The 26,479-nt window shown below is 44.7% G+C and overlaps 1 protein-coding gene across 1 annotated transcript in view; it reads left to right on the plus strand.

Annotated features, from left to right (window-relative positions):
* LOC115475147 (ciliogenesis-associated TTC17-interacting protein-like) overlaps positions 1-26,479 on the plus strand; it is a 102,224-nt gene that overhangs the window by 11,896 nt on the left and 63,849 nt on the right. The window contains exon 2 of the mRNA XM_030210887.1: positions 21,079-21,173. Coding sequence (XP_030066747.1) covers positions 21,079-21,173 — 95 coding nt within the window. The remainder of the gene's footprint in view (positions 1-21,078; positions 21,174-26,479) is intronic.

Here is a 26,479-nt window from a genome sequence, read left to right on the forward strand (position 1 = left end):
GCGCGGGGTACAAATGTAACAAAAAAAAAAAACCCACTAGGCTACTCTTCCACTCTTTGGGGTTTTACATGGAATCTTGTTCCTCTTTAGGATTCCAGAATCTTGCTATTCTTTTCCATTCCCAGCACAGGCAGCTCCTTGTGACTCTGGGCAGGTCTCTTAACCCTCCATTGCCCCATGTAAGCTGCATTGAGCCTGCCATGAGTGGGAAAGCGCGGGGTACAAGTGTAACAAAAAAAAAAACCACTAGGCTACTCTTCCACTCTTTGGGGTTTTACATGGAATCTTGTTCCTCTTTAGGATTCCAGAATCTTGCTATTCTTTGGGGTTCTACATGGAATGTTGCTACTCTTTGAGATTCTGCATGGAATCTTGTTAATGGCACTTGATATACCGCCTTTCTGAGGTTTTTGGAACTCCAAAGCAGTTAACATATATTCAGGTACTTATTTTGTACCAGGGGCAATGGAGGGTTAAGTGACTTGCCCAGAGTCACAAGGAGCTGCAGTGGGAATCGAACTCAGTTCCCCAGGATGAAACACTAACCACTAGGCCACTCCTCCACATTTCTCAAAACTCTTATGTCTGCTTTCTTAATTAAATCCTTTAAAATATCCATTATTCATCATAATCTTTCATACCACCGTACCTTACTCCTAATACGCACACACATATAACAAATGGGTTATACACAACAATATTTGTCATAATAGATTAGACCTAAAATTTCTGCTACATTGTAAAATGGATTGCAATTTTTCTTTTGTAATTTATCGGATGGGGTGTCTGTGTGGACTATGGTACATGGGTCAAGCTGTTAGGAAGATGAAATCTCGTTTGGCTCAGCATTTAAGTAATATTAAAATGTATGGAAGCACCATTAGTGCAACATTGGGTTACCGCCCGGCATAGTTTGCAAGATTTACGATTTGTAGTGCTTATTCAACTGGATCAGAATAGCGGGGATGACTTAGGACAAAAAAATGTTGATATTTAAGTGGGATACAATAGCTCTGAAGGGCTTTAATAAAGAAGTCAAGTGTGGCCTGTGAGCTAGGAGGCGTGGCAGTCCTCGTTCAGTGAAATCGGGTCGTATAGGTAATGCACATGTGTAAGCATCATAATGGCACAGGCACCATTGGTCTCACTGCCTGAATTGGAGTGCTTCCTGAGTTTGTGTCCGTGAAAGTGAGACTTAAAAATTAAGGTATGAACTGCGTTCAATTCCCACTTCAGGCACAGGCAGCTCCTTGTGACTCTGGGCAAGTCACTTAACCCTCCATTGCCCCATGTAAGCCGCATTGAGTCTGCCATGAGTGAGAAAGCGCAGGGTACAAATGTAACCAAAATAAAATAGATACTATTGGAGATTCTACATGGAATGTTGCTATTCCACTAGCAACCACACAAAATCTCCCTAATGGAATGTTTTTTGGTAAACACTAGCAACATTCCATGTAGAAGGCTGTAGAAGCCTGCGCGGCCACATTGGCGATCTGCAAGGGCCGACTTCTACATGGAATGTTACAACATTCCATGTAGAATCTCAAATAGTAGTAACAGTGGAGGAGTGGCCTAGTGGTTAGGGTGGTGGACTTTGGTCCTGAGGAACTGAGTTCAATTCCCACTTCAGGCACAGGCAGCTCCTTGTGACTCTGGGCAAGTCACTTAACCCTCCATTGCCCCATGTAAGCCGCATTGAGCCTGCCATGAGTGGGAAAGTGCAGGGTACAAAATGTAACAAAAAAAAAAATGTTATGTCGTGAACATGTTTTGGGGGAAGTATGTGATGTGTAATTTGTAAGAACTCTTTTCTGCGTTATTGTTTCTATGTTATTTTTAGCTAAAACCCCCTGATGATGCATAATTGCGTAACACGGGACTGGGTTGGGTTTAAGCAGATGGAATAATACAGATACATACAACCGGACAATCAGGAGAGAAAGGAGCAGTTGACGTTCATGCTTAATTGCATTGTTGGATATTTGAATCCAGAAACGTATACCAGCTGGAGTTACACATAAAGCAATTTATCTGAGACGGATTTTCTGTTAAGAATATAAGAACGTAAGTATTGCCATACTGGGACAGACTGAAGGTCCATCAAGCCCAGCATCATGTTTCTAACAGTGGCCAATCCAGGTCACAAATACCTGGCAAGTTCCCAGAACAGTACAATACATTTTATGCTGCTTATCCTAGAAATAAACAGTGGATTTTCCCCAAGTCCATTTTAATAATGGTCTGTGGACTTTTCTTTTAGGAAGCCATCCAAACTTTTTCCGAACCCCACTAAGCTAACTTATTTTACTACATTCTCTGGCAACGAATTCCAGAGTTTAATTACACATTGAGAAATATTTTCTCTGATTCATTTTAAATGTACTACTTTGTAGTTTCATTGCGTGCCCCCTAGGCCTAGTATTTTTGGAAAGCGTAAACAAGCGATTCCACTCCACTCATTATTCAATAGACCTCTATCATATCTCCCCTCAGCCGTCTTTTCTCCAAGCTGAAGAGCCCCAGCTGCTTCAGCCTTTCCTCATAGGGAAGTCGTCCCATCCCCTTTATCATTTTCAGTGCCCTTCTCTGTACCTTTTCTAATTCCACTATATCTTTTTTTGAGATGCAGTGACCAGAATTACACACAATATTCGAGGTGTGGTCGCATCATGGAGTGATAGAGAGGCATTATAATGTTCTCATTTTTGTTTTCCATTCCTTTCCTAATAATACCTAACATTCTATTTGCTTTCTTAGCCAGCACCACACACTGAGCAGAGGGTTTCAACGTATCATCAACGATGACACCTAGATCTGTTTCCTGGTTAGTAAGTCCTGGTGTGGAAGCTTGCATTACATAGCTGTAGTTCGGGCTCTTCTTTCCCACATGCATCACTTTACACTTGCTCACATTAAACGTCATCTGCCATTTAGACGCCCAGTCTCGTAAGGTCCTCTTTTAATTTTTCACAATCCTCCTGCGAATTAACGACTTTGAATAACTTTGTGTCATCAGCAAATTTAATTACCTCACTAGTTACTCCCATCTCTAGGTCATTTGTTAATATGTTAAAAAGCAGCGGTCCCAGCACAGAGCCCTGGGGAACCCCACTAACTACCCTTCTCCATAGAGAATACTGATCATTTAATCCTACTCTCTATTTTCTATCTTTTAACCAGTTTTTAATCCACTATAGAACACTACCTCCTATCTCATGACTCTCCAATTTTCTCTTGAGTCTTTCATGAGGTACATTGTCAAATGCCTTTTGAAAAATTCAGATACTAGCTGGCTCCCCTTTATCCACATGTTTGTTCACCCCTTCAAAGAAATGTAGTAGATTGGTGAGGCAAGATTTCCTTTCACTAAATCCATGTTGACTATGTCTGATTAATCAATTCTTTTGAATATGCCCTGTAATTTTGTTCTTTATAATCGCCTCTACCATTTTGCCCAGTACCAACACCAGGCTCACCGGTCTATAATTTCCAGGATCACCTCTGGAACCTTTTTTAAAAATCTGTTACATTAGCCACCCTCCAATCTTCTGGTACCATGATTTTAAAGATAAATTGCTTATTACTGACAATAGTTCTGCAAGTTCATTTTTCAATTCTATCAGTACTCTGGGATGAATACCATCTGGTCCGTGCGATTTGCTACTCTCCAGTTTGTCAAACTGCGCCATTACATCTTCCAGGTTTATAGAGATTTCATTCAGTTTCTCTGACTGGTCAGCTTTGAATACCATTTCTGGCACTGGTATCTCTCCCAAATCTTCCCCGGTGAAGACCGAAGGAAAGAATTCATTTAATCTCTCAGCTATGGCTTTGTCTTCCCTGAGTGCCCCTTTTACTCCTCAGTCATCTAGCGGTCCAACCGATTTTTTTTTTGCCAGCTTCTTTCTTTCAATATACCTTAAAAAATTTTACTGTGTGTTTTTTGCCTCCAACACAATCTTTTTTTTCAAAGTCCCTCTTTGCCTTCCTTATCAGTGCTTTGTATTTGACTTGCCATTCTTTATGCTGTTTCCTATTATCTTCAGTTGGATCCTCCTTCAATTTTCTGAAGGATTTTCTTTTAGCCCTAATTAGCTTGTTTCGACTCATTTTTTTAACTATGCCGGATGTCGTTTGGTCTTCCTGCCTTCTTTTTTAATACATGGAATATAACTGACCTGGGCTTCCAGGATGGTATTTTTAAACAGCATCCACGCCTGATGTAAATTTTTGACCTACGCAGCTGCTCCTCTAAGTTGTTTTTTTTTCACCATTCTTCTCATTGGAGCAATCTGGACATCAGTAATCTTAAAAAAAAAAAAAGATTAAAAATTTGATATGGTTACATAAGTACATAAGTAATGCCACACTGGGAAAAGACCAAGGGTCCATCGAGCCCAGCATCCTGTCCACGACAGCGGCCAATCCAGGCCAAGGGCACCTGGCAAGCTTCCCAAACGTACAAACATTCTATACAATCAAGCCATTGTGACATCACTAATGAGGTTGGCTCTTATTGGTGGAATGAGCCACTATGACATCACAATAGGTTAAATCACTGCTCTATGTAATAAAAGTGAGCCAAGTAGAGGACATCCTATATAATAAAAGGCACCTCCAACATTCTGAAGCTGACTGCATGGCTGAGGCATTCCTGCTCTCTGTATCCATCTCCTGAATTGACATCACATACTTCCGGGTTTGTCACAAGCAGAAGTGACCAACCACACGAGGTTTCTCGGCTTCAGAATGTTGGAGGTGCATTCTATTAAATAGGATTGGTCAGTTCCTTGAAGCACAGCCAGAGCTAAGCTTCCTGCACAGTAACGCTCAGACACCAGAGAGAGGGGGGGGGGGGGGGGGGTGGACTGACACCAGAGAGAGAGAGGTGGGGGGGACTGACATCAGAGAGAGGGGGGGACTGACACCAGAGATAGGGGGAAGGTATCTCTGTCACACACACTCTCTCTCTCTCTCACACACACACACACTCTCTCTCACAGTCAATGTCTTTCTCTCTCTCACTCTCACACTCTATGTCTCACACTGTATCACATTCACTCTCTATGTGTCACACAGTCACTCACACACTCTGTTGGTCTCATACACTCAGTCTCACAGAGAGTCTATGTCTCACATACACTCTCTCTCTTGCACACACTGTATCTGTGTGAAACACACTCTCTCTCTCACACTGTCTCACATACGCACTTGCACACACTCTCATTCTCACACACACACTCTCTCTCTCACAGACACACTCGCACCCAGACTCACTTTCTCTCACACACACACTCGCACATTCACTCTCTCTCTCACACACAGTCACTCTCACATACACTCTCTCAAACATACACACTCCGAGGAAAACCTTGCTAGCGCCCGTTTCGTTTGTGTCAGAAACGGGCCTTTTTTACTAGTAAGTACATAAGTAATGCCACACTGGGAAAAGACCAAGGGTCCATCGAGCCCAGCATCCTGTCCACGACAGCGGCCAATCCAGGCCAAGGGCACCTGGCAAGCTTCCCAAACGTACAAACATTCTATACATGTTATTCCTGGAATTGTGGATTTTTCCCAAGTCCATTTAGTAGTGGTTTATGGACTTGTCCTTTAGGAAACCGTCCAACCCCTTTTTAAACTCTGCTAAGCTAACTGCCTTCACCACTTTCTCCGACAACGAATTCCAGAGTTTAATTACGCGTTGGGTGAAGAAAAATTTTCTCTGATTTGTTTTAAATTTACTACACTAGTTTCATCACATGCCCCCTAGTCCTAGTATTTTTGGAAAGCGTGAACAGACGCTTCACATCCACCTGTTCCACTCCACTCATTATTTTATATACCTCTATCATATCTCCCCTCAGCCGTCTCTTCTCCAAGCTGAAAAGCCTCCTTAGTCTTTCTTCATAGGGAAGTCGTCCCAACCCCGCTATCATTTTAGTCGCCCTTCACTGCACCTTTTCCAATTAACATGTTAACATGGTAGATGATTGGACTCAAGATCAACAGGAAAATGTTATGTATAACAATATATGAGATCAAAACGTAAGATTCTTATGTGCAAGGGATATTTGACATGTTGATGCTGAACCACAAACATTGTAATAGAGGGAAAATGATGTAGGTTTGGGCCCTCATTTATAACAAATATTGCTGTGTATAACGCATTTGTATGTGTGTCTGTGTGTATTAGGAGTATGTCTGATTTTAAAGTAGGGAAGTACGAAAGATTATGATGAATGGTGGCTATTTTCAAGAATTTAATGGGATTTAACTAAGAAAGGAGACATAAGAGTTTTGAGAAATGTTTAATTGGATCATTTTGATTTAAAAATTGAATAAAGATAGTTACACCGGGGTCGGTGGTGTACACAAAATCATTCACGCAGATGCCCCACTCTATATGTTAAACCTAGTGGACTTACTACCCAGGAATGCCGTAAGATCAGCCCGCAAATTCCTCAATTTGAACTTCCCCAGCTGTAAAGGAATGAAATACAAACAGGCTTATGCTACTACCTTTGCGTACAAAAGCACACAGTCTTGGAACGCACTACCCATGGCCCTGAAAACCTTGACCAATCTAACCAGCTCTTTCGCAAAGCTCTGAAAACACATCTCTTCAACAGAGCCTACAAAAGTCATCTTCAGTGAAACAAATCATTCCTAAACCACCCAAATACACCAAAGAACACCTCTCTCACGACCTTACCTAACACCCTTCCATCTTAATCCTCTTTCACTTCAGCTTATGATCAACTATTTTTGTAAAACATGTCATGACGTTCTCATATCTATACTCTGTAAGCCACATTGAGCCTGCAAAAAGGTGGGAAAATGTGGGGTACAAAATAAATAAATTGTTATAACTTAATTGGAATACAGCTACCCATTGTTATATGTTGTGTAACAAATATGCATCAGAAAGATTTGCCTACCCGCAAAAGAGAAACAGTGGCGCACAAAGAGGAAAAGATTCTCCAAGTTCAACTCATTGTTATTGGAGAATGTCAATACCATGTGTTGAGACGACTTGACTCGGCCGTGTTTCAGCAGCTAGTGCCCTGCGTCAGGAGTCTTCTGACCTGTTTGAAGTCAAATCGAAAATCAGACTTCTGCAAGTTGGAAATATCAACAGTATGTTTTAATCACCACAAAGGGTCAAGTGAGCACACAGTGCGAATGCCGCGGAGGCGTTATTTTATAAGGCATGGCACCTAAATCTAAGAGCGTGTAACTCAAAAGGGAGTGTGGCAACGGGAAGGGCATGGATGTGTCTGGGGCATTCTGAAAAGTTATGTGCGTTGCTACAGAACACTGTAGCATTTAACCAGGATTCAGCAGGGCGTAAGTCTGGCGCCAAAAGTTAGGCAGGGGAATTGGCACTAAGCATCCGCTGCCAAATTTTGAGTGCCATTTATATAATTCCCCCATGTGAAGTTTGTGTCAAAAATACTGACATGTATAGTGCTCCACCTCAGCACTGTGCTCACAGGTTTGGTGTTGACGCTCACTGCTTTTGCTAACACTTAGAATAAAGCAGGGGCGTAGCTACATGGGGCCACGGGGGCCTGGGCCCCCCTGCTGACGACCCTCTCGACCCCCCTCCCGCTGCCAACCCGCCGTTGCCGTCTGCTACCTTTGCTGGCGGGGGACCCCAACCCCCGCCAGCCGAGGTCCTCTTCTTCCTTCGTTCTGTTTCTGAGTCTGACGTCCTGCACGTACAGGTCGTCAGACTTAGAATCAGAACGAAGGAAGAAGAGGACCTCGGCTGGCAGGGGGAGGGGGGGTCGAGAGGATCGGCAGCAGGGGGGTCAAAGTTGGCAGCGGCGGGGTCGGCGGTGCTGGGGGGGGGGGCTAAAATGTGCCCCCTTACCTAGGGCTCTGGACCCCCCTCTCGCCGAAGTCTGGCTACACCCCTGGAATAAAGCCACCCATTACTCCATACCTGGGTTCTCTGGTGAAAATCGACTGAGCTTTATGATGGGCTCCAGCAGGAACATCATTTCTGGCACCTCCCATCTTAAGTAGAGGAGTGTGGTAACCGTGTTAGTCCACTCTTAAGGTTATCAATAGAAATCAAACAAAATAAAACATGGAAAAGAAAATAAGATGATACCTTTTTTATCGGACATAACTTAATACATTTCTTGATTAGCTTTCGAAGGTTTCCCTTCTTCGTCAGATCGGAAATAAGCAAATGTGCTAGCTGACAGTGTATATAAGTGAAAACCTTCAAGCATTACTATGACAGTCTGACAGGGTGGGAGGATGGGGGTGGGTAGGAGGTATGCATGGGGACATCAAAGCATATCATTGATATTCTAACAGGATGGGTGTGGATAGGTGAGGGGTGGGGTGATCAACAGAGACATACAGCTTTATGGTTTATAATGGGTTAGGAACCCCAGATCCTTGTTAAGTCCTTTCTGTTGGGTGTTAAAATATTCAATCATTCTGACTTCAAAGGTCTTACGTTCTTGTATGGTTTTAAAGTTACCTTTCAGTATTCTCACTGTGAAATCACTGGTAAAGGAACAGAAGGGCACACGTCCCTGTAATTTATCCAGTTGCAAACTATGCCAAAATATTTCACAGGACCCCACAGTTACCCACAAAGGAAAGATATTCAACATAAAGGGATCTTTCACTTGCTCATCTTCCAATGTGGTATATATCATTCAGTGTAAAAAATGTAACGAAGGATGCTATATTGGAGAAACAGGCCAGATGCTTAAGACAAGATTCAATTTACATAGACATCACATGAACAATACAGCCAGTAGGGCCCCCACCCCGGTGGGACAGCACTTCACAGAACCAGGACACTGTACCAGTGACTTCACAGTGAGAATCCTGAAAGGTAACTTTAAAACCATACAAGAACCATGGCTTTTCCTACCATCTCTATGCTGATGACTCCCAAATCTACCTTTCTACCCCTGATATCTCACCTTGCATCCAAACCAAAGTTTCAGCGTGCTTGTCTGACATTGCTGCCTGGATGTCTCAACGCCACCTGAAATTAAATATGACCAAAACCGAGCTTCTCATTTTCCCCCCCAAACCCACCTCCCCACTCCCCCCGTTTTCTATTTCTGTTGATGGCTCTCTCATTCTCCCTGTCTCCTCAGCTCGAAACCTTGGGGTCATCTTTGACTCTTCTCTCTCCTTCTCTGCTCATATCCAGCAGACCGCCAAGACCTGTCGTTTCTTTCTTTACAACATCCGTAAAATCCGCCCCTTTCTTTCCGAGCACTCTACCAAAACCCTCATCCACACCCTTGTCACCTCTCGTTTAGACTACTGCAATCTGCTTCTTGCTGGCCTCCCACTTAGTCAGCTCTCCCCTCTCCAGTCGGTTCAAAACTCTGCTGCCCGTCTCATCTTCCGCCAGGGTCGCTTTACTCATACTACCCCTCTCCTCAAGACCCTTCACTGGCTCCCTATCCGTTTTCGCATCCTGTTCAAACTTCTTCTACTAACCTATAAATGTATTCACTCTGCTGCTCCCCAGTATCTCTCCACACTCGTCCTTCCCTACACCCCTTCCCGTGCACTCCGCTCCATGGATAAATCCTTCTTATCTGTTCCCTTCTCCACTACTGCCAACTCCAGACTTCGCGCCTTCTGTCTCGCTGCACCCTACGCCTGGAATAAACTTCCTGAGCCCCTACGTCTTGCCCCATCCTTGGCCACCTTTAAATCTAGACTGAAAGCCCACCTCTTTAACATTGCTTTTGACTCGTAACCACTTGTAACCACTCGCCTCCACCTACCCTCCTCTCTTCCTTCCCGTTCACATTAATTGATTTGATTTGCTTACTTTATTTATTTTTTGTCTATTAGATTGTAAGCTCTTTGAGCAGGGACTGTCTTTCTTCTATGTTTGTGCAGCGCTGCGTATGCCTTGTAGCGCTATAGAAATGCTAAATAGTAGTAGTAGTAGTAGTCAGAATGATTGAATATTTTAACACCCAACAGAAAGGACTTAACAAGGATCTGGGGTTCCTAACCCATTATAAACCATAAAGCTGTATGTCTCTGTTGATCATCCCACCCCTCACCTATCCACACCCATCCTGTTAGAATATCAATGATATGCTTTGATGTCCCCATGCATACCTCCTACCCACCCCCATCCTCCCACCCTGTCAGACTGTCATAGTAATGCTTGAAGGTTTTCACTTATATACACTGTCAGCTAGCACATTTGCTTATTTCCGATCTGACGAAGAAGGGAAACCTTCGAAAGCTAATCAAGAAATGTATTAAGTTATGTCCGATAAAAAAGGTATCATCTTATTTTCTTTTCCATGTTTTATTTTGTTTGATTTCTATTGGCACCTCCCAGGAATAAAAAGACAGTGACGCCCAGTGAACACGCCTGCTGACGTCTCATCCTCAGTAATGTGTATTTTGTATGTATTTTTAACCTATTTCTCGCTAAAGTTTGTTTCCTAGGCTGGAGGAAGGGTTGACGTTTATCAGTGGGATGAAGGTGGGTCAGCAGCATGTGATTCTGAAGTCACTCTCCTGTTTTTCTCATTTTCACATGCACGGCTGTAGCGTCACAAGACCTGTTGTCTCTTTTTGCTCTCCTGTGGCTGTGAGAAGTAGCATCTCAATGTGTGGACCAAGGGGTTGGGGGTGTTATGTGGAAAATAAAAACTGAGTGCAATCAGACTTTTCTGCCCTGTTTCAATGCTGAATGCAAATGATCAGAGATCACAACCGCATATGCATTTGTGCTACTTTATGTCCTTCCTATGAGCTCCAATCACACAGCATCACATTTATTCTATGCAGCCTTTATATTTATTTATTGCATTTGTATCCCACATTTTCCCACCTTTTTGCGGGTTCAGTGTGGCTTACAATATGAGTTAAATGTTGGAAATACAATTTGTTACAGATTGGTTATGGATTAGATTGTGCAGAGTTATGCGAAACAATTGAGGTGTCATTAAGGAATGTGGCAATGGAGCACAAACATTGAAACTTAGGAAGGAAACAATGGGAGCTTAGAGGGCTATGAAAAGGCATGAAGACATATGGTATATATCTTTCTGTGAGTAAAGGTATGAATGATGTGATAATACGGGAATGAGAGTTCAGAGGTGAATGTATGATGCATTAGTGAACAGTAAGTGTGGACTTTATGTGTTTTGGTTCTTCATTCTTTCTGTAAATTTTTTTAAAAAGATGGGTCTTCAATAATCTGCGGAAGGAAGCTTCCGCAATAATCTGTCTGCCTTTTCTCTCAGTTATTGTACACGGTCACTGCAGAGTTGCCATAGATGTGAAAGCTCAATCTGCTCTTTGCTTGCAGTGATACTCTCATACAAATGATCGTTCTGGTGTGCAAGGGGGGGGGGGGGGGCAGTACCTAAGGAATCCCACAATATTTCACATGTCTTGGTACTGAATTTAATTGCTAGACTAAGGGGCTCATTTTTGAAAGAGAAAAACGTCTAAAAAGTGGAATAAAAAAAAGCATTTGGACATTTTTCTCACAAAAACATCCAAATCAGTATTTTCAAAAACTATTTTTGCAGATGATTTTCTATGCTGTTCTTCTGCAGTGTGTCCAAATCTCAAGGGGGCATGTTAAGGGTGGGACATGGGTGTTCCTAAGACACAAACATTTTTCAGCTGTAATGGAGTAAAACAAAATCAGAGAACTAAAATTTAAGACGTTTGGAGCTAGACCGGTTTTTATAATGAATAAGGCACAAAAAGGTGCCCTAAATTACCAGATAACCACTGGAGGGAATCAAAGGTGACCCCCCCCCCCAGTGGTCACTGACCCCCTCCCACCCCCACAAATGTGAAGAAAAACATGACTTGACAGCCTCAGATGTTAAACTCAGGTCTATCAGCAGCTTTCAGGTCCCCGGAGTAGTGTAGAGGTTGGTGCAGTGCACTATGGGGTGGGGCACTCAGGTCTCTATCTCCCTCTACCTGTAACACTTGTGAAAACTGTGACCTCTCCAAAAGTCACCAAAAGCCTACTGTACCCACATATAGGCGCCTCCTTCACCCATATGGGCTATTGTAGTGGTGCACAGTGTGAGGTGGTGGGGTTTGGAGGGCTCAGGAGATAAGATAATGGAGCAAAGGTGAGATGTGCCCCCTAGGTTGCCCCATTGCTCTCCTGTGATGTCTGGGGGACCAGTCTGCTAAAAATACTGGCTCCTCCTACATCCCAATGGCATGAATCCCTACGTTTTGTACTTACTCAAAGTCAGACTTAGACGTCATATCGAAAATGCCCCTCTACAGCTCCTAAGTTACAAAGAGGGTGAGAGAAAGTTATGAGCACAGTCCAGCCACCCTTGAATGTCTGCTTTGTGCATGTTCCTGAAACAGACAATTAGATCATTACAAGGATTGTGTATGAGACGAGACATTTCTACAGATGATCTGTCCACTGGCGAACAGAACTGTTTACTTCACCCGTCCACTACACCGTTGTGAACTGCTACAAGCGGGCAAGCTTTGTTAGGGATGCGGAGAGGGACGAAACAGATGCAGCTGTTGCAAACGTGTCAGATGAACAGGTTATTGACATCCCAGCCGGTGTTACTGAAGAGGAGTTTCATCACTACGTAGTTGCTGATTACGATCTACAAACAGCTGACGACAGCACTGATGTCCAGATATGCGCCTACACGCAGGCAACAACGGCTGATGATGAAACAGATGATGAAATGAGCAGCGAAGCACATGCTGACAAAATTCAACAACCTCCACCTGTCACTTTTGCAAGAGCGCTGGAGAGTCTCAACACCGTGCGGGCCTATCTGGAGGCCACTGGATGTCAGTGCTATGACAGTTTTTACCGTCTGGCAGACGTAGTCTATGGAACTCACAGACCCATTAGTGTACAGAGGACTATAACTGATTACTTCAAGTAAGCCTAACGTCAGTTAACGGAGACTGTATATTGTACGTATAATAAACAGTACATATGTTTATTATACGTACACTACCTCTCTACCCTCATCTCCCCATATGTTCCCGCCCGTAACCTCCATTTACAGGACAAATCCCTCCTTTCAGTCCCCTTCTCCACCACTGCCAACTCCAGGCTCCGCTCATTCTGCCTTGCCTCACCCTATGCCTGGAACAATCTTCCTCAACCCCTACGCCAAGCCCCCTCCCTACCCATCTTCAAATCTCTGCTTAAAACTCACCTCTTCAAGGCTGCTTTCGGCACCTAACCTTTCGTGATATATAGTATGCCCTATCAGATGGACTCTACATTTGTCCGTTGACTGCACACTTATCTTTAGATTGTTTAGATTATCTCTTGATCGTACCCCTGTCTTTTAGATTGTAAGCTCTTTGAGCAGGGACTGTCCTTCCATGTTAAATTGTACAGCGCTGCGTAACCCTAGTAGCGCTTTAGAAATGTTAAATAGTAGTAGTAGTAGTATATGTTTATCAGACTTCGAGCTTCTTTGGGTCACAACGGTTAATTGCACGCTCCGGTTAACGACATGTATTTCTTTGGTCCCAGACTCTTGCACTTATTTTATTTATTTATTTATTTATTTATTTATTTATTTATTTATTTGTTGCATTTGTACCCCACATTTTCCCACCTATTTGCAGGCTCATTGTGGCTTACATAGTACCATGAAAGGCGTTTGCCCAGTCGGTGGATAACAAATACAAAGTTGTATAGTGATCGTATGAGGTACAAGTGGAGGGTCGGAATGGATGAAGATTGCGTGTTGTCCTGTTCGATCATAGTCATGCTGTGTTGGTAGATGAAGAGGGTTACGTGGGGTCGTTGGGGTAGGCCTTTTTGAAGAGGTAGGTTTTTAGTGAATTCCTGAAGTTCAAGTGGTCGTGGATTGTTTTCACAGCTTTTGGGAGCCCATTCCATAGTTGTGCGCTTATGTAGGAGAAGCCGGCTGCGTAAGTTGTTTTGTATTTCAGTCCTTTGCAATTTGGGTAGGGTAGGTTTAGGTAGGATCTTGACGATCTGACTTAAGCGGATTGAACTGTATATACACTGAAGGAGCAGTTGCCACAACATAAATCGTGTGTAAAATATATTTCCAAAAGCCATGGGGTCAAAGGAAACAATCTCAAGCGGAACACGGTGCTGCTAAAACTGGGCACCAGGGCAGAGGGTGCTTGACTACTTCAACTGCTGCAGGTCTGGGAACGGGATGAGGAGGCAGGGAAGGTGGCTCTCTGAGCATCCACAGCATGGTTGCCTCCGCTTAGTGAGACCTGAATCTGCATCCACGTTTTCTTCTGAGACTCAGATGTACAGCACACAAGGCATGGAAGGTACATAGTGCTTAATGGACAGGATGGCCTCAGTTCTTAAGGCAAGTGGCCCAGCAAACTCACAGGGGCACTGCAAGATATTTACAATTTTCTAGGAAATAGCGATACTTGACACCTGTCAGACAGTGCACGAACTACTAGCAGCTTGTGACCAGGGGCGTAACCAGACTTCGGCGGGAGGGGGGTCCAGAGCCAGAGGTGAGGGGGCACATTTTAGCCCCCCCTGGCGCCGGCACCGCCACCACCACCAACTTTGCCCCTCCCCCCCACCGACGACTCAACCGCCCCTCCTCCCGCCGCCAACCCGCCGTCGCCTACCTTTTGCTGCCGGGGGACTCCAACCCCCACCGGCCGAGGTCCTCTTCTTCTTGCAAAAGGCTTCCTTCTGTTTCATCTGATCTGCAAGGCTTCGTTCTGTGAGTCTGACGTCCTGCATGTACAACGCGCAGGACATCAGAAACGGAAGGAAGCCTTGCGCGAGAAGAAGAGGACCTCGGCTGGCTGGGGTTGGGGTCCCCCACCAGCTAAGGTAGGCGACGGCGGATTGGTGGCGGGGGGGGGGGTTGAGAGGGTCAGCGGCGGGGGGGGGGGGGCGGTGATGGGGTCGGCAATGGCGGAGGGGGGTCAGCAGCGCCGGGGGGGGGGCTAAAATGTGCCCCCTCACCTCGGGCTCTGGACCCCCCTTCTGCCGAAGTCTGGCTACGCCTCTGGTTCCGAGAGCTCTGAACCTCCTTTTTAACTGATAAATTATGGCTTGTGGTGGTGGGCGTGGGCAGGGGGTGTGTGGGAGTGGGAGGCAGGCGGGCAGGCGCGGGTGGGGAGCCCACTGAACTGGTCTCCACAGGGCCTCGCAATTACTAAGACCAGCCCTGATGGCCACAGTTCGTCCTCATCCTTAACCCTGGACAAACCTTTTGATGTACAGAAGGAACGAGAGACGGAAGTCCAGCTCATGGGGGGGGAAAGAAACAACAGAATTTCCTACCTCTTCCCTTGCTACTTGCCTACCTCCCTCTACTTTGATGTCCGTGTTTCTTCTTCCCACTGTCCTATGTTGTGACTGAGTTCCTTCCTTTTCCCAATGACTTTTATTTTTGAATATGCATCGCTCTGTTGCTGGGACTGAAGGGTGGTTATAGCAAATGACAATAAACAAAAGTTTTCCAAAGAATCAGACCCGCAGACAAAACTGGTTAAAGCACAACTTAAGCAGGAACTGCAGTCGATCAGAACCTGGAGAGGTGGGTTTAAAGCTAAAGACAAAAAGTTAATCATTGCTTCTACGTGGCCAAAGCCAGCACTGCCCTGAATAGGATACAGTCACTCATTCTGATTTCCATATCATTTATAAATATGTTAAATAGCACCAGTCAGACGGACTTCTATGGTCTATGTCCTAGAAACGCCAAAGAAAGATTTGATATAAAGTATATAATAACACATTCATTGTTGTTTTAATCATTAATTGATAATGAGTGTGACTGCGGGGCAGACTGGATGGACCGTTCAGGTCTTTATCTGCCATCATTTACTATTTACTCTGTAGAAGTTGTTTACTTTTGCAATGTGTTTGGATGCCTGTTCTGGTGTTTGCGTGTGATAATATTTGAATGTCTATACTTATGGCTATGATTTCTGAACATGCGGCATCATTAAAGGACAAACTTTTAAATGCCCAGCTGAGTATATATGGTAATCTCAGCTTTGTTAAATGTTTCAGACATATCCATGTACTTGCTCCCATGATATAACTGAATTCTATTATTCTGTCTCACTATATTTTCAAATGTACGCCACACTGAACCAGAGTTTGCTTGGGATAATGTGGGATATAAATGTAAAAAAAAAAAAAAATCCTTTATCCTCCACTTTTTAAGACACTGCCTATCCAGCTGGATGGTGATGGCACAATGAAAGTAAGTTTGATCCAGTGAAGACTAACTCCAAATAACCTGTTCCTTAGCTGGGCCCTAGTATTACCATATTGAAAATTGGTCATTCCATGTCAAGTGGTCTAGTGGTCATACCATAGAAGGCTGCAGTATGGGGTCAAACAGATTACTATATCTCAGCAAGTATTGCATTGGTGAACGTAAAACTTTATCAATGTTCATTGGGGACATGTATGAATGTTTACAGAAAATTTCATCGAAATCCGTGATGGTCGCGTAGGGACCACCAGACCACTTGACATGGAATGACCTAAATACGACCATACCATGCCTCTGTGTTTATGTTCCACTAATAAGTTAAACAATTAACCGGCTATCTTGAGGATTTTATAACCTTTGGATATATGATTAGGAACAAAAACATACACATTTCTAGAATATCACAATTCCTCATGTACAGCCACAAAACATCCTTTTACGGTGGATAGTGTTCACAATGAGCTCCTTTTATTATTGAGCAGATAGGAGTTTTCAGTTTGGGCACAGTATATAAGTCATCACAAGAACAAACTCTAGGGGCTTCTAGTCCATTTAGTTATGTTTAAACAAAAGAGATCCGCATGAAACAAAATATTTATTTTTTATTTATTTGTCCCTGAAACATGCCTAAAAGCAGAATAATCCATTTGTGTATCTAAAATGTAAACTTCTACAAAACAGATGACGATGTAATTTCATGCCATACTTTGCATTGTTATTTATATATTTTTACTGCTGTAATTGTCTATTGCTTATGTTTGATTTATGCTTACTGTACACCGCCTTGAGAGAATCCTTTCAAAAAGGCGGTAAATAAATCCTAATAATAAAAAAAAAGTGCCTCAGTGAAAGGAGTTTAATTTTACTTCCATGTAATTTCAATATATTCCATCTTTATAACAGGCTTCCCAAGGCAGTTTGCAACAACAGTTAAGATGAACCCATCAGGAAAGAGGAAATCCCCAGAGAGATTTGGCCATGTATTACTGTGTTGTATAGAACAGTGTAGAAACAGCACAAAATACAGAGTTTATAGCTGCTGTTTTAGTGATATTCAGTTTTAGTTGGTGATATTTATATCTACATCTGGGAAGCTTTTCAAATAAATTAAAAACATGTCAAATAAGTAAAAAAACAAACAAACAAACAAACGAAAACCCCTTTTTGTCGTCCAGCTTTTAAGGCACTGCCTACTGATTTGGGTGAAGGAAACGGCAAGCTCCGCCTACTGGCTTCAACCCATAGATAGGCTCAACTTGTCATCTAACCTCCTTGATTTGCACGCATAAAATACAAAAAAACGTCTGGACAGAAAGAGAGGCTAACTAGGAGATGACTACACCTAGAAACGCTATTGGAGCACCAGAATGAGGCTTGGAACTCACCGCGAGACACGCACAAACATTGACGCTGACAAGAGCACGCTGGGCTGTGGGCGGGAATTGTTGTCATGGAGACAGTGGGACGCGTCGCCTGTCTGCCCGGAGGACGTAGCGCGGAAGTAACAAGCCCGAGAAGCAGAGAGAGACCCGGTGGGTGTCAGAACCGGAGCCATGGAAGCGTATGTGCAAACGTTCTTCCCTTAGACCCCCCCCACCCCACCCCTTCTTCTCTCCTCCACTCTTACTTTGACACCAGCATCACCCCTCCCAGAGCTCTTTGCTGAACCCACTTTGATACATAGTATCAAAGATTTAGGAGCTCATCAAGGCTCTCCTGGTAGGAAAGAAGCCTTGAGCTTGGCATCCCATGTGGACCTTAGGTTCCAATGGCAGCAATGATTGACTTGTAACCACTCGCCTCCACCTACCCTCCTCTCCTCTTTCCTCCACACATTAATTGATTTGCTTGCTTTATTTTTTTGTCTATTAGATTGTAAGCTCTTTGCGCAGGGACTGTCTTTCTTCTATGTTTGTGCAGCGCTGCATACACCTTGTAGCGCTATAGAAATGTTAAATACTAGTAGTAGTAGTATGTGGACTTGCACATATGATGCTGCTTTGTAGGTCACTCCTGGATCATCCACTGCAGCTCCTTGTGACTCTGGGCGAGTCACTTAACCCTCCAATGCCCCAGGTACAAAGGAGTAGCTTAGTGGTTAGTGCAGTTGACTTTGATCCAGGGGAACTAGTTTCGATTCCCACTGCAGCTCCTTGTGATTCTGGGCAAGTCACTTAACCTTCCATTGCCCCAGGTACAAATAAGGACCTGTATGTAAACCGCTTTGAATGTAGTTGCAAAAATCACAGAAAAAAAGTCCCATTCCCTGCCCTATATAATATGTAAACTGCCATGATTGTAACTACAGAAAGGCGATATATCAAGTCCTATCCCCTATCCCTCTCATTGGACCTAGAACCACAGTGCTAGACTGTGGTTATAGCAGACACGAGCCTGCATGAGGGGGGAATGCAAAGTCAAAAATTGATGTCTCAAGGATGTTGGTTGGGGGTCAGAAAACAGCCATGTTGGAAGCAAGGGCCGTTTGAAAGACTTTGCAAGCTTTTGAACATTTGATTTGGGACAAGACAAGAGTTTCTCCTACAGTGCCATGACAGTGGCCTATGTCAACTGACAGGGAGCTACAGTGAACACATCAGTGATGACGCAGGAGGCCTTTCTGTTGTTCAGATGGACCGAGGTCCATTTGAAGACATTGTCAGCACTTACATTGCAGGGGTCCAGAATGTCCAGGTGGACTTCTTAAGCAGACGTTTCCTGGAACTGGGGGAATAGGAGCCTTCCGTCTCATTGTCATTATTGGGAAATAAGGGTTGACTTCATGTTTCTTTGGTAAGCTTCTGAGGGTTATCCTCTCTTCATCATGTCACTGAATGAACTATGTAGTTACACTCAAAGGCATAGCCAGACAACAGATTTTGGGTGGGCCTAGGCAAGAATTGAGTGGGCACCAAGTGTTCTCCCCCCCCCCCCCCCCCCCCAAATAAATTATCTCAGCTGGTGGGGAAAACGCTTCTTTCCACCTTGGCAGCAGGCATGCACTGAAAACTGAGCATGCGCAGGTGTTGTGGAGAGTAGCGTTTTCGTTACCATCAGGGGAAAATCTTCAGCTGGCGGAGCTTGGGATTCCCACCAGTTACCACTAAACATGTGCTACTGTTGGGTGGGCCTGAGCCATAAATGGGTGGGCCCGAGCCCACCTGTGGCTACGCCACTGGTTACACTGGGTTTAAATAGGTGCAAACTCATCTAGGTCTTAGAATGTTTGCGTACGTTGTTACAGCTCAGTGAAAGGGGATTGAGGAATTCTGGCCAAATTTCACGCTCTCAAACTTAGGGACTTGACATTCTGCCTTGTGGACTTTACGTTTATGAATATATTGCCCCCAACATAAACTATTACAGAGGAAAAAAAGCAGAATGACGGTTCAGTTGGTGTTGAACATTCTGTACTCCCTTAATAACCTTACAATAAAGGTACTTAAAAGAAAATTCAGGGGTATTAGAATGATCAAAAAGGACTCGATAGAGACGCTGGCTTTTTCACCCATTATCAGATTTGATTTATTTACTTGGTTTACCACTTAATACAATTGTAGTGTTAAAGCGGTTTTTGATGTCCCCATGCATACCTCCTACCCACCCCCACCCTCCTACTCTGTTAGACTGTCAAAGTAATGCTTTGATGTTTTACTTATATATACAGTCATCTACCAACATTTGCTTATTTCTGATCTGATGAAGAAGGGCAACCTTCAAAAGCTAATCAAGAAATGTATTAAGTTATGTCCAATAAAAAAGATATCATCTTATTTTCTTTTCCATGTGTTATTTTGTTTGATTTCTATAGATTCTACATGGAATGTTGCCATTCCACTAGCAACATTCCATGTAGAAGTCGGCCCTTGTAGATCACCAATGTGGCCGCGCAGGCTTCTGCTTCTGTGAGTCTGACGTCCTGCACGTACGTGCAGGACATCAGACTCACAGAAACAGAAGCCTGCGCAGCCTTCTACATGGAATGTTGCTAGTGGAATAGCAACATTCCATGTAGAATCTCCAATAGTAGCAACATTCCATATAGAATCTCCAATAGTATCTATTTTACTGTCATAGTAATGCTTGAATGTTTTCACTTATATACACTGTCAGCTAGCACATTTGCTTATTTCCGATCTGAGGAAGAAGGGCAACCTTCGAAAGCTAATCAAGAAATGTATTAAGTTATGTCCAATAAAAAAGGTATCATCTTATTTTCTTTTCCATGTTTTATTTTGTTTGATTTCTATAGATTCTACATGGAATGTTGCAGATCAGCAATGTGGCCGCGCAGGCTTCTGCTTCTGTGAGTCTGACGTCCTGCACGTACGTGCAGGACGTCAGACTCACAGAAACAGAAGCCTGCGCAGCCTTCTACATGGAATGTTGCTAGTGGAATAGCAACATTCCATGTAGAATCTCCAATAGTAGCAACATTCCATGTAGAATCTCCAATGGTATCTATTTTACTGTCATAGTAATGCTTGAATGTTTTCACTTATATACACTGTCAGCTAGCACATTTGCTTATTTCCGATCTGAGGAAGAAGGGCAACCTTCGAAAGCTAATCAAGAAATGTATTAAGTTATGTCCAATAAAAAAGGTATCATCTTATTTTCTTTTCCATGTTTTAATTTATTTCTATTGATAATCTTAGGGCGGAAACCCCACCACAAATGTATACACTTTTCAAATTCCCACTTAGCTGCCACTACCTAAGGCCTCTCCTCCTGTTCACTCCTTCTCTTAACAGTGAATCTTCAGCTCCCTGACATCACATGTGCCGTGAATGTACTCAGCACTGTCTGCTCTTTTTGTATTCTTACTCAGAGGGTCAGAGGAGGAAAGGCTGACAATGGCTGATGAGCTGAATCAATCTCTGCCAGAGAAAGCCAGTGAAGAGTCTGACATACTTTCCGGTAATGGTAAGTATCACCTATTTCTGTTTAATATTTCCAGCTACTGTCGCCTATTATGCCAGCACTGAGAATATAGTTTATTAAAAATTTGCTAAACCACTCCAGCTGACAGAACTAAGTGGGGTACAGGCTATAAAAGAAAGGAAAAGAAGTCCATTTTTCAAAAGAAAAGGGACAGATACATTAAAACAAAAGATAAAAGAGAGAATGCTGAAAGATAAAGAAATGCAAAGTGATGCACTTAGGGAATAGAAATCCACGGGAGACGTATGTGTTAGGCGGGGAGAGTCTGATAGGCACGGACGGGGAGAGGGATCTTGGGGTGATAGTATCTGAGGATCTGAAGGCGACGAAACAGTGTGACAAGGCGGTGGCCGTAGCTAGAAGGTTGTTAGGCTGTATAGAGAGAGGTGTGACCAGCAGAAGAAAGGGGGTGTTGATGCCCCTGTATAAGTCGTTGGTGAGGCCCCACCTGGAGTATTGTGTTCAGTTTCGGAGGCCGTATCTTGTTAAGGATGTAAAAAGAATTGAAGCGGTGCAAAGAAAAGCTACGAGAATGGTATGGGATTTGCGTTACAAGACGTATGAGGAGAGACTTGCTGAACTAAACATGTATACTCTGGAGGAAAGGAGAAACAGGGGTGATATGATACAGACGTTCAAATATTTGAAAGGTATTAATCCGCAAACAAACCTTTTCCGGAGATACGAAGGCGGTAGAACGAGAGGACATGAAATGAGATTGAAGGGGGGCAGACTCAAGAAAAATGTCAGGAAGTATTTCTTCACGGAGAGAGTGGTGGATGCTTGGAATGCCCTCCCGCGGGAGGTGGTGGAGATGAAAACGGTAACAGAATTCAAACATGCCTGGGATAAACATAAAGGAATCCTCTGCAGAAGGAAGGGATCCTCAGGAGCTTAGCCTAGAATGGGTGGCAGAGCTGGTGGTTGGGAGGCGGGGCTAGTGCTGGGCAGACTTAAACGGTCTGTGCCGGGGCTGGTGGTTGGGAGGCGGGACTAGTGCTGGGCAGACTTATACGGTCTGTGGCAGAGCTGGTGGTGGGAGGCAGGGATAGTGCTGGGCAGACTTATACAGTCTGTGCCAGAGCCAGTGGTGGGAGGCAGGACTGGAGGTTGGGAGGCAGGGATAGTGCTGGGCAGACTTATATGGTCTGTGCCAGAGCTGGTGGTTGGGAGGCGGGGCTGGTGGTTGGGAGGCGGGGATAGTGCTGGGCAGACTTATATGGTCTGTGCCAGAGCCAGTGGTGGGAGGCAGGGATAGTACTGGGCAGACTTATACGGTCTGTGCCAGAGCCGGTGGTGGGAGGCAGGACTGGAGGTTGGGAGGCAGGGATAGTGCTGGGCAGACTTATACGGTCTGTGCCGGAGCCGGTGGTTGGGAGGCGGGGATAGTGCTGGGCAGACTTATATGGTCTGTGCCAGAGCCGGTGTTGGGAGGCGGGGATAGTGCTGGGCAGACTTATACAGTCTGTGCCAGAGCCGGTGGTGGGAGGCGGGGATAGTGCTGGGCAGACTTATACGGTCTGTGCCAGAGACGGTGTTTGGGAGACGGGGCTGGTGGTTGGGAGGCGAGGATAGTGCTGGGCAGACTTATACGGTCTGTGCCCTGAAGAGCACAGGTACAAATCAAAGTAGGGTATACACAAAAAGTAGCACACATGAGTTGTCTTGTTGGGCAGACTGGATGGACCGTGCAGGTCTTTTTTTCTGCCGTCATCTACTATATGTTACTATAACAAAGGAAGGGACATAAAAGAACAAAGCAAGCTGCTTGCCAGCTCAATCATTCAGAACTCCATAGACTTGCTGGAACAGCCAAGTTTTCAATTGTGATTTAAAGTTCTTAAATTCGAGACTACAGCGAACATGCAATGGTAGACCATTCCAGATGTAAGGTGCCAGAAAGAAAAAAGTAATTAAGTCAACTCATAGTGTGCAAATCCTTGGTCCTGGTCACAGCTCTGTCATTGCAGCTCATCTCTGCCTTGCATTACTACTGCTACTACTACTACTTAACATTTCTAGAGCGCTACTAGGGTTACGCAGCGCTGTACAGTTTAATAAAGAAGGACAGTCCCTGCTCAAAGGAGCTTACAATCTAAAGGACGGAATGTCAAGTTTGTGCAGTCTAGATTCCTGAATAGAGGTATGGTGGTTAGGTGCCGAAGGTGACATTGAAGAGGTGGGCTTTGAGCAAGGATTTGAAGATGGGCAGGGAGGGGGCCTGGCGAATGGGTTGCTGCAAATAGTCCAGAGTTACACCCTAAATTGGAATCAAATTCTTCCAAACTGTCCACCAAAAATGTCAAATTTTAGATTGCGGCACCGGGCCATACTTGCAGAGGAACTCTCCATCCTTCTACAAGCCTACGCAGTCAAGCCTGTACCACCAGGAGAAGAAGGGAGGGGATTCTATTCCAAGTACTCCATTACCAGTATTGCATCCTGCCTTTTGGCCTTGCATCCACTCACCGAGAATTCTTGCCATACTCACAAAGTGTCTATGCAGACTAAGGGTGCATGTGTTTCCCTACCTGGATGACTGACTGGTCAAGAGCACATCCAAAAAAGGAACTCGGGATTCTGTGTGGAAAACCATTCAAGTGTTGGAGCTACTAGAGTTCATCATAAACTGCCCCTTCCCATCTTCTTTCCTCTCAACAGTTGGAGTTCATAGGAGCCCTGCTAGACATGGTTCAAGCCAGGGTCTTCCAACCCAGAACCAAGGGCTGAGACCTTAAGAGCCCATCACCCTTCAGGTTTGGCAAAACCAGCAGGTTTCAGCTTGGCAGATGTTTTGGTTGTTAAGCCACATGGTCTCCACTGCGCATGTGGCACCCATGGCACCTCCAGTTGAGAGAGGCTCATTGGACCCTAGCTTTCCAGTGGTGTTGGGCTTCTGAGAATCTAGTGGATCGTGTTTCAGTCACTCCCGCTCTGTTGGAATCGCTCTTGTGGTGAATGATTCAGTCCAATCTGAGCTTTGGACTTCCATTCCAAATTCCTCCTCCACAAGATGATGACAACAGATGCATCCAACCTGGGCTGGGGAGCCCATGCAGATGGGCTTCACACTCAGGGTCTGTGGTTCACTCAGGAAACTTCCCTTCATATAAATCTCCTGGAGTTATGAGCCATTTAGAACACTCTAAGGGCTTTCAGAGGTCATCTGTCCAATCATATAATTCTTGATCAAATGACAGATTGTGGTATATTACCTCAGGAAGCAGAGAAGCAAAAGTTCATATTTCTTGTGTCAGGAGGTGGTCAGGTTGTGGCGATGGACCACTGCTCAATGCATGGTGCTCAGAGCCACATACCTGGCAGGAAATGACAACAGCCTGGCAGACAGACTGAAAAGAGTAATGCAACCCATGAGTGGTTTCTGAACAAAATCTTCCAAGTGTGGAGCAACTGCTCGGTAGATCTTTTTGCCACTTGCTTTAACAACAAAGTCTCTCAGTTTTGCTCAAGGATAAGGTCACATGGCAGATTAGAATCGGATGCCTTCCTCCTTTTGTGGGAAGGGTGGTCTGTATGCATATCCTCCAATACCTCCTGTGAGGAATACTTTGCTGAAATTCAAGCAGGACTGGGAAACCTGTCATGTTCCCTGCTTGTGCAGGGTATGGGCATCTGAGGAGAATGGTGGCCATCTTGGATTTGGGCATATCCAGGAGACGGCGGCCATCTCAGAGGTGGGCGTCTTAGGATGGGGCGGCCATCTTGGTGTTGAGCAGCCGCAGGAAGGAAGTCCATGTTTGGGCTTGAGGGCGTCTCCGCTTGGGGCAGCCATCTTGAAGACAGCTATGCATGTTTGGGCCTAATTCCTGCACTATTTAAAGCCATGCCACCAGTCCTCCCACGCTTCGGCTTCTATTCAGTTCTCTGGGTAGTTGCAGTGCTTTTGGTTTTGCTTCTGTTTGCTGTCTGGTATTGACCTTTGCCTGATCCTGGATTTTGCTTCTGTTTGCTGCCTGGTATTGACCTTCGCCTGATTCTAGACTTGCTTCTGTTTGCTGCCTGGTATTGACCTTCGCCTGATTCTAGACTTGCTTCTGTTTGCTGCCTGGTATTGACCTCTGCCTGATCCTAGAGTTTCTACCGTCTGCTGCCTGGTACTGACCACTGCCTGATCCTGGTTCTTCTTCTGTTTGCTGCCTGGTATTGACCTTTGCCTGATCCTGGATTTTCTACTGTCTGCTGCCTGGGGTTGACCACTGTTTGCTCCTGGTCCTTCTTTGCCCGCTGCCTGGCTGTGCCCCGTGGACTTTGTTCTGGACTTAGTTCTTCCTGCTGTTGGCTTCCCGCACCTGGGGGCTCAACCCCTGGGGAACTGAGGGAGACACAGGGGGAACTCGGGGTTGGCCGACAGCTCGGTGGGGTTTCTTCCTCCATCGGGCACAAAGGCTCAAAACTCCACTTGGCGTGCCTGACAGAACCATGATTCTTATTGCACTATATTGACTGAGGAAGATCTAGTTCCTTCTACTTCTGTAGTTAGAATTCAAAGATCCATGGAGATTGGACTGCTTCCCCAGAATAAGGGATCTCTCTTGTATCTCAGCCTCCAAACCCTGGCCCTCACATCTTGGATGCTGAGAGGGTAGAGTTGGCATCTCTTCAGCTGTATAAGGGAGTTCCCAGAGTTCTGCTTGCTTCCAGAAAAGATTCCACAAAGAAGTCATATCATTTTAAATGGAAGAGGTTTGCCATCTGGTATGAGGGCAGGGCTCAAGATCCTTTTAACTGCCTTACCCAAAACTGCTTGAGTACCTTCTACACCTTTCTGAGTCTGGACTCAAAACCAATTCTGCAAGGGTTCACCACTAGTTATTCAATTCATGAGAGGTTTGCTTCTTACAAAACCTCCAATCAAACCTCCCACTGTGTTGTGGGGCCTCTGGTGAAAGCTCCTTTTGAGCCGCTTGATGCTTGCCTCCTGAAGGTTTTGACCTAGAAGGTTTTATTTCTGGTGGTAGTCGCTTCAGGCCCTAGTAGGTGATCCACCTTACACGAAGTTTCATCATAATAGAGTGGTTCTTCGCCCGCATCCTAAGTTCCTTCCAAAGGTGTTTAGCATATCTGAGTTAAAAAAAAAGGTTTGCTCAGGTTCCTGGAGGAAATATCCATAGTCTACTATTGAGATAGACATGGGGGAAGCCACTGCTTGCCCTGGGTTTGGTAGCATGGAGTTTTGCTACTCTTTGGAATTCTGTCAAGTACTTGCAACCTGGATTGGCCACTATATACTGGGCTAGATGAACCATTGGTCTGATCCAGTATGGCTG

The sequence above is a fragment of the Microcaecilia unicolor genome, chromosome 7 (genome assembly GCF_901765095.1).
Source record: "Microcaecilia unicolor chromosome 7, aMicUni1.1, whole genome shotgun sequence".
Lineage (NCBI taxonomy): Eukaryota > Metazoa > Chordata > Amphibia > Gymnophiona > Siphonopidae > Microcaecilia > Microcaecilia unicolor.